Source organism: Chanos chanos, chromosome 5 (assembly GCF_902362185.1).
Source record: "Chanos chanos chromosome 5, fChaCha1.1, whole genome shotgun sequence".
Lineage (NCBI taxonomy): Eukaryota > Metazoa > Chordata > Actinopteri > Gonorynchiformes > Chanidae > Chanos > Chanos chanos.
Genome location: NC_044499.1, coordinates 9705841 through 9717063, shown reverse-complemented (window position 1 = coordinate 9717063; position 11223 = coordinate 9705841). Strand labels below are relative to the sequence as shown.

The window sequence follows — 11223 nt, the reverse complement described above, 5'->3', positions numbered from 1 at the left end:
TCAAGGAGAATATAAAACAGTCTCGTATAATATAATATTAACGTTAGTCGGGTCGGGGGAGTGCATAAAACACGAACAGTCCGAAAACACAAGTTGATTAAAATAGCTTTAACCTCATAGCTTTTAATTAGAGCCTATTTATTTTTCCATGAGTAATCATTTCAAAGAACTCGCTAGGATGTCAAAACTACAAATTAAAGTATAAGTATAATTCAGTTTTAATCCCTGGCCAAGCGTAACTTTAGGTATCGTAAACACACCCTTTCTCAAGAATTGTCACAGCCTGCCCATATTTTTCTATTTGGCTGTCACGTGTAAAATGAAACATAACCCCGGAGGCGTAAAAGTTTCTGTGAGCACTAGAAACTGGCCGCAACAGTCTAGTGAACACTCCCTGTGCAGACAGTGGGACATTAATAGGAGTACCTTTCATTTGGAGATGCAATGTAGTAGCATGAAGAACTCTGACATATTAGGATAACTTTTATTTTTACGTTAAATGCGCAATTAGCGCATTTGAGGGGGTGTACAAAGAAAGCTCCTTTATAATAACACTAACATAATACTTAGGCTACTATTGAAAAATCTGTTAAAGAAACTTCGTGAAGGATATGGCTTTATTTAAGAGTAAACCAGTGAGGACTATTCACACTTTGCTTGCCCTAGTGCTGAATGCACAGTGCGCTTTTGCTTTCTCCGTCGCCGGACACGAGACAACTTGCGAGGCAAATGGCAGCGTCTACTATGTGGGAGAATGGTACTTCTTAGATTCCGACCATTGTACACAATGCGAGTGCACTGCTGAGGGTTCGGCTTGCGCGAGAACGGAATGCACGTCCTTGCCCGCTGCCTGCATTCATGTCAGCCATTACCCAACTGACTGCTGTCCACGATGTGAGAAGATAGGTTGCGAGTACCGTGGTGAGGTGTACGAACTGGGAGAGCATTTCCAGGTACATTTATAACATTTGGGAACAAAGCATTTATTTACTGACGTTATCTAACAACCCACCAAGTAATCAAAGCACTGTAACCCAAAGGTATATATGACGGTGCCATTACACAGGTTTATGTTACTTGGCATTCTTGCCTGTCCACTGTCTGACTTTATTTTGGGGATGCCACGCTTTGTTACCATTTTAGCACGAGGATTTCAGTGTTATAGGACAGGTGCCTCTGACAGGTAGAACACGATTCTATTCACACGAGTAGAAGACTCCGGAGTTGCCCATAAGGTTGTAGATTGTATTGTAGGTATAATGACAATGTTAGGCGCTGCATCAATAATTACTGTATCTGAAAATCATTATGGAAAACATCGGAGAAGGAAGAGCGACGCACGGTGTTTTCATTCTCATTTACCTTTGCAACTACAAATAAGCAAGTTTATGGCCACAGCTTTGGAAAATGTTATAAATGGGCAATTATCACGAATGCTGTAAAGGGAAACATAGTTGACATAGGCCTCAAATATAAAGTGGGAACTCAAATGTCTGCTGAAATACGCATGTACCTTTGGGGACATTTAAAAAACAAGGTCAGTTTAAAGAAATTTATTTTGATATGATAATAAGTGAAATATATGGGCCTTTTTTGCTTTTGTTCTTGTTCTTCTTCTTCTTCTTCTTAGTAGTAGTAGTAGTAGTAGTATTAGTAGTAGTAGTAGTATAAGTGTTGTCTCAGTATTCTACTTTCACCCAGATTATGATTTTTATTTGTTAGAGCTATAATTATTAAACTATGTAAGAACAAAGAGGTCGATATGGAGCAGATGCTGTGTTTTCTCGATGCTTAGTCTTTAGCGCCACCCCGTGGTGGACATTAGCATTAGATAACCTAAAGAAATTCTTTGTAAATTGCTTAACTGCAGCATGCACGTGTTCTGGTTAGCGGAATTCCAGTGTAAGTTTTGCGTGATTTGGGGTATCTTGTTTGGGTACCCAGCTTGTATCATGGATGATGAATGTCCGCCCTGGAGATGAATACAGAGACAGTTTGTGAGTTATCACGATCTTAATGTCTTGAGTTATAGTGACATTTCCACAGGGAGGCAGTCTAGTATTAACTGTCAAGCCTTTTATTAAGAGTTGTCACAGTATAATGGCTGGTGTCATGGTTCTAAGAAATATGTTTAGAAGATTTGATTGTCCTCTCCTGAATTGTGGAGAGGGTATTTGGTGTAATGTTCATTCACCGTTCATTTTGCCAAAACGAAGTACAGTCTTAAATTGTTTTATGCGTACTTAATGTGCTGTTGTTATGCACCTCAAGGACGTTTTAATACTCACTGTAAGTAGATGTAGAGCTGAAACGTCTCAAGCTGTAGGGTTTATGCACACTTCATTGTCTCCATGATTTGGTTATTATGGCTAATGGGGGACCCCTGAGGGAATGATCAGACCTCAGACTAAGTGTGGAGCAGACACCCAGCCCTGAGCTGACAGGAGCCTTTTCCAGCTCATTTAACTCAACCTCCACATGTGAACCGCACAAGACAAGACTCCCCAGCATACGTACTTAAAGAGGAATAAACTTATGCGTTTTGGGAAAGTTATTTTCATCTCTGTTGGCCAATTAAGACAGTGCTCAAAACATTCACTGTATCAGCCTACCAAACGGAGCAAAATAATGTTAACTGTCAGTATAATTCAGCAACCTCCAGATATCTGAAGAAGGAACGTGATTTACAATAAGAGATGTTTGAGGAACAGTATGTAGAAGAAGAGATGTCATATGTTTGAGTTACAGTACGCAGAAGAAGAGATGACAGATGTGTATATTACATATTGATCATATTTATTCATCTAGACTACACTTTTGGAATTTAAGGTGATATGACATGTATGTCATGCGTGATAATGCTTGTGTCTGACTGACAGCCCTCGGAGTGTGAGCAGTGCACCTGTGACATTGACGGCATTGCGCGCTGCCTGGTTGCTGACTGCGCCCCTCCTCCCTGTGTTAATCCTGTCTATCAGAAAGGGAAGTGCTGTCCAGAGTGTAAAGATGGTAAGGACTTTCCCATTAACAGAGAGCTGCCCACGCACAAGATATATTAAATCCTTCTTTACAATTTTAAGCACCATTCCTCCAACCGTAATCATTTGATCTGCTCCGTACGTGTGTGTGTGTGTATGTGTGTGTGTGTGTACACCTGCGTTTGTGTGTATGTGTGTGGATGTATCTATATTAGTAAAGGCAATGTTCTTGCTGTTTAGGACATGCACAAAAATGGGGAAGGGATTTTCGGAAAAAAAAAAAATCTCCTTGCCTATAATTTTCAATATCCCTATAACTCAGACAGTTATGCTGAAGCTCTATACATAATGAGCATCACCAGTTCACATCCTTTAAATATTATAATGTGACTCATGAAATGCAGGGCATGCGTTGTGTTGTCAGCTGTGTCCGCACAGATATATGAAGGTAATTATTTACCCAGAAGAAAGACATGGCAGGGGCATACAGACAGCGAAATCAACACACAGTAAATCAAACAAGGCGTCATGTACCCCGAGACTGAGTATGACTGATGCTTCTAGCTTGGGTGCACTGTGCCATTTTTTTTCTCTTTTTTTTTGTTAGTCTGCAATCTGCCCGCTGGAAGTGAGAAAATAATATCAGAGCTACCAAGCATGTTTTCCTCCCTCAATTTTCATCGTATTGCTTTAAACACCAAACACTGTTTTCCACATTTGTCAAACATAGTGGTTTTTTTTGTTTTTTTATGCGAACAGCCTGAAATTGAAACAGTGCTTTGCCAGAGTACTTGCAGTAGTGGCCTATATGAAATTAGAAATACTATGTAAAGATTAAAAAAAAAAAAAGACTTTTCTTCATATACATCTATTGTATAAACTGACTGTTTATGATGACTGAGTGTTGATTGAGCGTTTTTGTGTGGAATCACAGGTCCAAACTGTTATGTGGATGCTTCTAGAACCAAGGTGATTCCAGGAGGAGCACCAGTATGGGTGGACTCCTGCACCAAGTGTCGCTGTCATGATGGACAGGATGCCGGTTACTGGGAAGGAAACCGACTTGCTACCTGTTCCCGCGTGCGTAACTGTCAGCCCGACGACAACAGGAAAAACTGAACAGGAAAACTTCAGCTCTGTCATTCTCCACAGGCCTGGACAGAACAACCAGTGATGTACGACACACTTTTTCACAACCGCTCCCTTTGAGCAGAGTGTTTCAGTTAAAACTGAAAATTGAAAAAGTCTTTTTTTCCCCTTTTTGGTTAAAACGTTAGCCTAAGAATCTCCTCTTTCTATCATTTGTACTTTTGCTAATTAGGTCCACACCCTAATGATCGTGATCGGTAATATGTAGACCTGTAATGGAATAGTGTGGTTTTTTTTGTTTTTTTTTTCACCTATTTCCTGCTAATGCCTTGGTTTTTATGACATAGTGCATTTCTCCCTCTGAACCGCTGTCTTCTCTGCATGGATAAAAAATGTATTAATTGTATTCAGCCTTCAAAGCCGACAAGAGACGTGGCACTGTTGTGCAGAGAGAAGCATTCAGTAGGTGCATGCCCTGACATCAGGCGCTGCTAGAACTAGAGAGAGCAAGAATAGTCTGATATAATATTCATGTTTGTTCTGGTCAGTATATTGACGCTTCTCTGTATCACCTCTCTAGCAAACCTTTATCTGAGTTGTATTCCAGTTGTGTCACATTTGTCACAGAGTTTGTAAAGGCATACAGTACGTAGAAATGACGTCAGTTTCTATCGGTTTTATCCTCAATCCAGCGGTTAAAATGACACGTCTTATCTGGTGATGTGTCATATTGAATACAGAGAATTGGTTTGATTTGCACTGAATTAAATGAATGCCGTAATGTCATCCTGTGGGGTGTGATAACTGCATGTTCAGTTGAAGGTTACGAACTGAATCGGATGAGTGGCCACATTTTGGATTGAGAAGAACCAAAATTACTAACACATTTTATATGAACCGAACCCAAGGCTGAAAACCAAAAAGGAGTGTGTGTGCGTGTGTGTGTCTTCATTGCAAAATGGTCCCATTAGTCTCATGCTGGCATGGAGACAGCTAAAGCAGGATTAAATCGTGAGAGTGGAATGAGATTTGCTAAATGACTACCACTTATAACTGTCAGTGTGGGTTTTTTTTTGTTTTTTTAACTCCCCTCACCTTCTCTCAGTGGTTGTTATTGGATGTTTTGAGGTATATATTAGTTTTTGGAAACATGTTACGTTTTTCACTTTGTATAAGCAAATCATTTTTCATCACTTTTTGGACATCTTTTTGATGCTTTTTTTTCTAGCTGTGATGTCATATTGTGTCACCTTATTTCATGTCATTTAGTAAAACCTTTATCGTGTTTGGTCTTACGAAATGGTATGTTTTCTTCTTGGCTTAATGTGGAATTTAATTAACCAATACCGATCTTATTTTGTCCACAGCTTAAGAAAAGCAGAGTAAATCTCTCTCTCTCTCTCTCTCTCACACACACACACACACACAAAGACACACACACGCGCACACACAAGCCTAAACAGGCTGTTTAAACTTGAATCACTTCTTTTAAAGCTGGATAACAGAAGTGTGATTAAGCACAAATTAAGCCAGTATAGCTCGACTGAGTTTGTAGTATACTACTGTTTGGCACAGAAATTGTAGTAATCTTGATTTTCGTAATTATGAAATGCGCACCTGTAACATTAAATTTGATAGAACATGTGTTTCTTAACCCAAACTGCCTACTCAGTACCCATCCCAATTTTTTTAAAGACTTATACTGAAAAATTCAGAGAGAAAAGAGGCATATCACATCAGCATATCACAAAACTGCTTTCTTTAACCATCAGATTTATTGATTGTATACAAAAAAAGTATGTCTGATATGATATAATGCATTCTATATAAGATATAACATTTTTGACATTCAATGTACAAAAAACCCTTGATAGATACAGTAAATCTTTAAAAATTCACCAGAGGCTTGAATGCCTGCAGTGGTCAGTAGTTGTTTGTTTTCTACGCAAGCCGTCCTGTCCCATCATCTATTTACTTTGCCTTGTCTTTCGACAACAAGAGCAACAACCCAAAAACGCTGATGGAAAACCTCTTACTACATAGGTGAAAGGGTGACATGTAGAAAAAAGGGGGGGGGGGGGGGCAAGGATCAAACTCCAGGAGGAGGAGGGAGGGGGGCCTGGGGGGGGCTACATAGTGTGTGTCCTCCCATGAGGGTGCTGACCCAAGCTACACTGGAAAAAAATAAAGCACATAATGGGAAAAAACAAACAAACAAAAAACCCCAAGGCCTTTCTTTGTTCAATGGCTTGGCTTATAGTTTAGCTGAATCAGATGAGAGGTTGTTTCAGGCGGTGAACATGTACAGTTAGCTCTGGTTAATTATGATCAGTTTTTAGCAGGTGATCATTTATGCCAGGACAAGTGCAATACATATTCTACTGCTTATGCACATTTACCTTGACTGCATTGTCACTGTTCTCAAATACAGCAGCAGTGGTGGTTATGAGGATAGAGTGAAGGTAGGTAGATAGATAGATAGATAGATAGATAGATAGATACTGAAAGAAAGGGATGGTCAATGGGTCTCACTGAGAAGCTACGTCACCGACAGGGTTTGAATACATGTAAACAATCCATTCCTGTACTTAAGACAGAGAACTACACAAATATCTCTCTAAACCTTCCATCTAACGGCTTTTTTTTTTTTTTTGCTGTGATGCAACATATTGTAAAATGGCATTAAGGCCGAAAAAATACAGAGCGATTGTGCCTCTCCTCATACCAGCGGAAATTCACAGGCAAATATCCCCAACTGCTTTCATTGTCAGATATGTACAACGTTCAGGTGGTCTGAAAACATGGCCAGTGTTTTAATAGAAGGGAGATGGAGAAATGATGGAGGAGCTGATAGTGGAGCCACTGTGTGAGTTCTGCTGAGAGGAATTTACACATAGCTTATCGCACTGCAGGATTCAGTTACACAGAGAATTTCCTTCAAAACAGCTTTCACACAAATGACAACTCATAGCATTTCCATATACAGAGTAAAGAACAATGACCTACTAAATGGGTTAACTGGTCTTATCCTGTAATTAACTGAATTTAAACCAGACTGAAAAGAATAACTCTCTGCATTGATTCTGTTGCAAGTTGTGACAAACATCAGCTGTTTTTAAGATCCCATTAGCTTCTAAAATGTACTTTTCTATACAGTAAGGCAACATTTTAAAGACAATTTATAGTACTTTTGTGCGTGTTCACTTCATAACACACAACTGAAAACTGTTGACACTTCATGCACAAAGACTATTAAACTGTAAAACTTTTCATGTTCACACTCTGGCTTGACTTTAAAGTCTAAAAATGAACCGAGTATTCTGTGTTTACTGCACTGTTAATTTCATAGTAACCACATCAAGTGGAGTATAAGGTAATTTTCACTCACCAAGCAGAGTAACATGGCTTACACAAATCAGTAGTAGTAATGCAATCACAAAAAGAAAAAAAAAAGAAAAAAAGGAAAGAAAAAAACAAACAAACAGCAGAGAGGCAACAGTTGGGAATGTGAGAAAGAGTTAATGTAGTATTCAAGATGTTTTAAAGAGATCTAGTGTTTGGAACACAGCTGTGCCTTCAGTTTGGGTCAGTGATTTAAAAAAAAAAAAAACCCAACATGTGGCATTCACGTGTAGATGCACAGGGGGACGTAGAGAGGAATGGCAAAGTTTGAAAGAGAAGGCAAAAGGAAAGAAAAATCAAAGGACAAAAAAAAATGCACTGAGTTATCAAAGACTCGTTGAATAGGAAGAGAGGGTGAATGACTGAGCTGTCCGTTCTAACTCTGTACTCCAGACTGAGCTGAGAAAAAGCTTTGATTAAAAAAAAAAAAAAAAAGAAAAACGTGTCCATATCAGTTCACACAACACAAATGTCTAAACTCATTGTCATAAATGCAGCATTCCCTATCTCGACTGCCCTCATTTAAAATTCTGAAGGCATCAGTTTGGTGTTTTTAGGCAGTACAAAAAGAAAGAAAGAAAGAAAGAAAGAAAGAAAGAAAGAAAGAAAGAAAGAAAGAAAGAAAGAAAGAAAGAAAAAGAAAGAAAGAAGAATTCTGAAAAAAAACATGAAAGCATATTCAGAGAGGCTTGTATAAATCAGTGAAGAATTATCTTTTCAAATTATTCAACACTTCTGATTTTTCTCTTTGAGCTTATCAGAGACTTCATTCGGTATGAATGATAGCTTTGCATTAAGGATCTAATACCCAACTTCCTCGTGTTCAGCTATACAGACGCTACATGAAGCAAGAGATTTAAAAAAAAAAAAGAGAGAGAGAGAACTTCTCCCCAACCCATTAAAAAAAACCAAACCTTAAAACCACATCATCAGATGAGATCCTTTTAGACAAAATAATCAAACAAGAAACAAATTGCTCCAACAGCACGTAGCACAGGGTCCTTTTCTTTTCCCCGTGAAACTGTGGTCTCACAGCGCGTTTTTTTTTTTACATTTCCAGTTAGATTTCCCATGACCTATTTCTCAATATTTATCAAAGGATGAAGGGGGAAAAAGCCAGTGAAGGTGCCAAGCAAAGGAAAAGGGTACTGTCTCTTTGCTGTGTGCATTAGACAGAGTTCCATCCAAATCTTGTCCAACAGAAGAAACTCTCTCATGTCAATGACCAAAAAAAAAAAAAAAAACCTTCCTCTAACAACCTTATCTTCCACCAGCACAAAAAAAACAAAAACAAAAAACCCTTCTACACCTTCTAAAAGTTTTAGAGTTGGATTCCATTCCCTGGTTCACTAAAATAAGTTGTCCTAAAGAAAGAGGCAAAAGATAAATTCTTAAAAAAAAAAAAAAAAAAAAGGGTAGTGAAAGAGGCGTTCCACGAATCCATCGTTTGCTAATGCGTCTGATTCGTTATCTTTTTGAAGATATGGGGAGAAAAAATAAAGGTGAGTACTGCTGTAACTGCAGGTACAAGACACATTCATTTTTGCAATATAGTGTATGTTCTGAACAGATTTACACCAAGCGAACAGGCTGGTCTCTCGTTCTGTTTTTTTTTCCCCCGAAATGGAGCTCCATTAATGTTCTCCCGTTCAAATTCAAATGTAGTCAGTCAGTGTTTCTCCTCCAGATGTGAATGGAATGATGGCCGTCTACACTCAATGATGCTCATCCATATTGCTGTGGGATAGGATGCTCTTTGTGTGTGTGTGTTTGTGCATCTCTGTGACTGAACACCATCCCAGACTCTGGGGACAGCGAGAGTACCTGTATGAGAATCTTTGTGTGTGTGTGTGTGTTTGTGTGTGTGGAGCCTCATCACCGTTACTGGAGAGGCTTGATGTTTTCCTGAGAAGTTACCTGTTCAGCATGCCACTGCTGGAAATCGGAGGATGAGAGTACGCATGTGTGTCTGTGTGTGTGTGTCTGCGTGTGTGTGTGTTCACTGTCCCTCTCTGAGCAGAGAGGGGGAGAGTATGGTTTTGCGGAGCTAGAAGAAAGGACAGGCGTTCCTTGCACACACTTGGTTGTCCTCTATCCCCTGATTGGTCGTGGAGGGGGTTTGCCGATCTCCACTGAGATGTTGGTATAGAGTGGATACTTCTTGACAGAGACCAGCCGATAAGTCAGTGAGCTGATACCATCTCTTCGCATGGTGTTCTTTGTGTTCTGAATTTTGTTGAACCTGACAGGAACAAAGTAACAATACACTTTCAGTTACGTACATTAACATAACAACCTATAACGGAATATTTATGAATATGTAGCAACATTATAAGGTTCTGTCCTTTTTAGTAAAAAAGACAGAACTGATCAGATGTAACTCTATTTATATTAGGATGAGATTGTCTTGCTTCAGGTGGCTGTATGACTTTAAACCAGCAGGTGGCGCACTTGCCATATTAACGTGGTTCAACAGACTCATTCTACAGAGAGATCCTCCAACTGTGACAAAAGCTATACAGTTACATATGCTGTCCTTTCAAACTCTTTTCATTTACTTAAAAGTGCACCAGATGAAACACAAATCCTCCAAATTAAAGGCTTATGAGAGGCAGTAGGGTGTTTCCAACCTTCAAACAGCACTTTGTGTCTCTCACTGGATTTCTGTTTTTCTCATTGGATGTTGATTCCATAGGCACAACAAAATATTCCCCCAGAAATTCTTCTGACAGGGTAACAAGAGCATGTATATGACAGATCCAGATCATAAGACAAACCGATAGTGAAATGTGTTTAGGGCTTTGAGCCTGTACTGATGAACTGATGAAGAGAATAACGAGAATGTGTATGTGCATGTGTGTGTCTGTGTGTGTGGGAGAGAGAGGGAGGGAGAGAGAGAGAGAGAGAGAGAGAGAGAGAGAATGAGAAATATGAGAGATATTTGGTACAAACAGTGCTGGTTTATCAGTCCACCAGTCCAGAGGGAAGCATATTTAGAGGCAATAAGCTAACTGAACTGTAAAATGTCTAACCATTATGTTCTACACTTCAACAGTGGCATCTCAAAATGAACTCTCTGTGTGTGGTTTATTTGAGCCCAAGTTAAGTTTTAACAGCTCCTCATTCAACAGAACATCATCTTTTTTCTGGTTAAATTTTTAAACATAGGACAGAACAGAACAGGCAGTACACCTCCCCAGGCAAAACCACAACAGAGATGGAAAACATCATTCTAATCCACAAACACCTGGCAGGACGTATTACCAAGCTATCAACTTACATACAAGTAGGAAACCCACAAAGGCTATTCCATTGTCCAAAGCTCATGATTTATGTACACATGTTGAATGACATTAGCGTATTGAGAAGGTTCATATTCAACTGCGTTAATATTCATGAATTGAGGCGTGAGGCAGCGCTAACTAATCAGCGCGGTGCTGATGGATGGCACGCTCTCTTCCTCTGGCAAGCGAAATGTCTCATTACCGTGGCTTTGCCGCTTCCTGTAAAGTGACCAAACAAAGGGTGTAGACGGCAGAAACAGAGCTGTAGAGAGGGTAAACATTCATCAACTGAAACAACCCGTCTAGGTAAATACCGGTCATGCACGGAGAACACAATCTCTCTCTCCCTCTTACTTTCTCTGTCCCTCCCTCCCCGTATGGCTCTCCTGCAGAAACAACACAATAGCTAGCGTATGCAAGCAGAGATGCGGCACCAGACTGGGTACTTACGGTACAGGCTAATGCTACGT

At 39.6% G+C, this 11223-nt stretch overlaps 2 protein-coding genes across 2 annotated transcripts in view; one reads left to right on the top strand and one right to left on the bottom strand.

Annotated features, from left to right (window-relative positions):
• The first annotated feature begins 611 nt into the window (after positions 1-611).
• LOC115812118 (von Willebrand factor C domain-containing protein 2-like) lies at positions 612-4097 on the top strand. The gene is made up of 3 exons (XM_030774608.1): positions 612-953; positions 2880-3009; positions 3913-4097. The coding sequence occupies exons 1-3, from the start codon at positions 612-614 to the stop codon at positions 4095-4097; spliced, it is 657 nt and encodes a 218-aa protein (XP_030630468.1).
• A 5463-nt stretch (positions 4098-9560) lies between these two features.
• Positions 9561-11223, bottom strand: part of b4galt2 (UDP-Gal:betaGlcNAc beta 1,4- galactosyltransferase, polypeptide 2) — a 59127-nt gene continuing 57464 nt past the window's right edge. Inside the window, exon 6 of the mRNA XM_030775478.1 lies at positions 9561-9711. Within this exon, the coding sequence (XP_030631338.1) occupies positions 9561-9711 (151 nt within the window). The remainder of the gene's footprint in view (positions 9712-11223) is intronic.

Coding starts and splice junctions, on each gene's coding strand:
- LOC115812118 (XM_030774608.1), top strand. CDS start 612: ATGGCTTTATTTAAGAGTAAACCAGTGAGGACTATTCACACTTTGCTT. Junction 954..2,879: donor AACTGGGAGAGCATTTCCAG/GTACATTTATAA, acceptor TCTGACTGACAG/CCCTCGGAGTGTGAGCAGTG. Junction 3,010..3,912: donor CTGTCCAGAGTGTAAAGATG/GTAAGGACTTTC, acceptor GTGGAATCACAG/GTCCAAACTGTTATGTGGAT.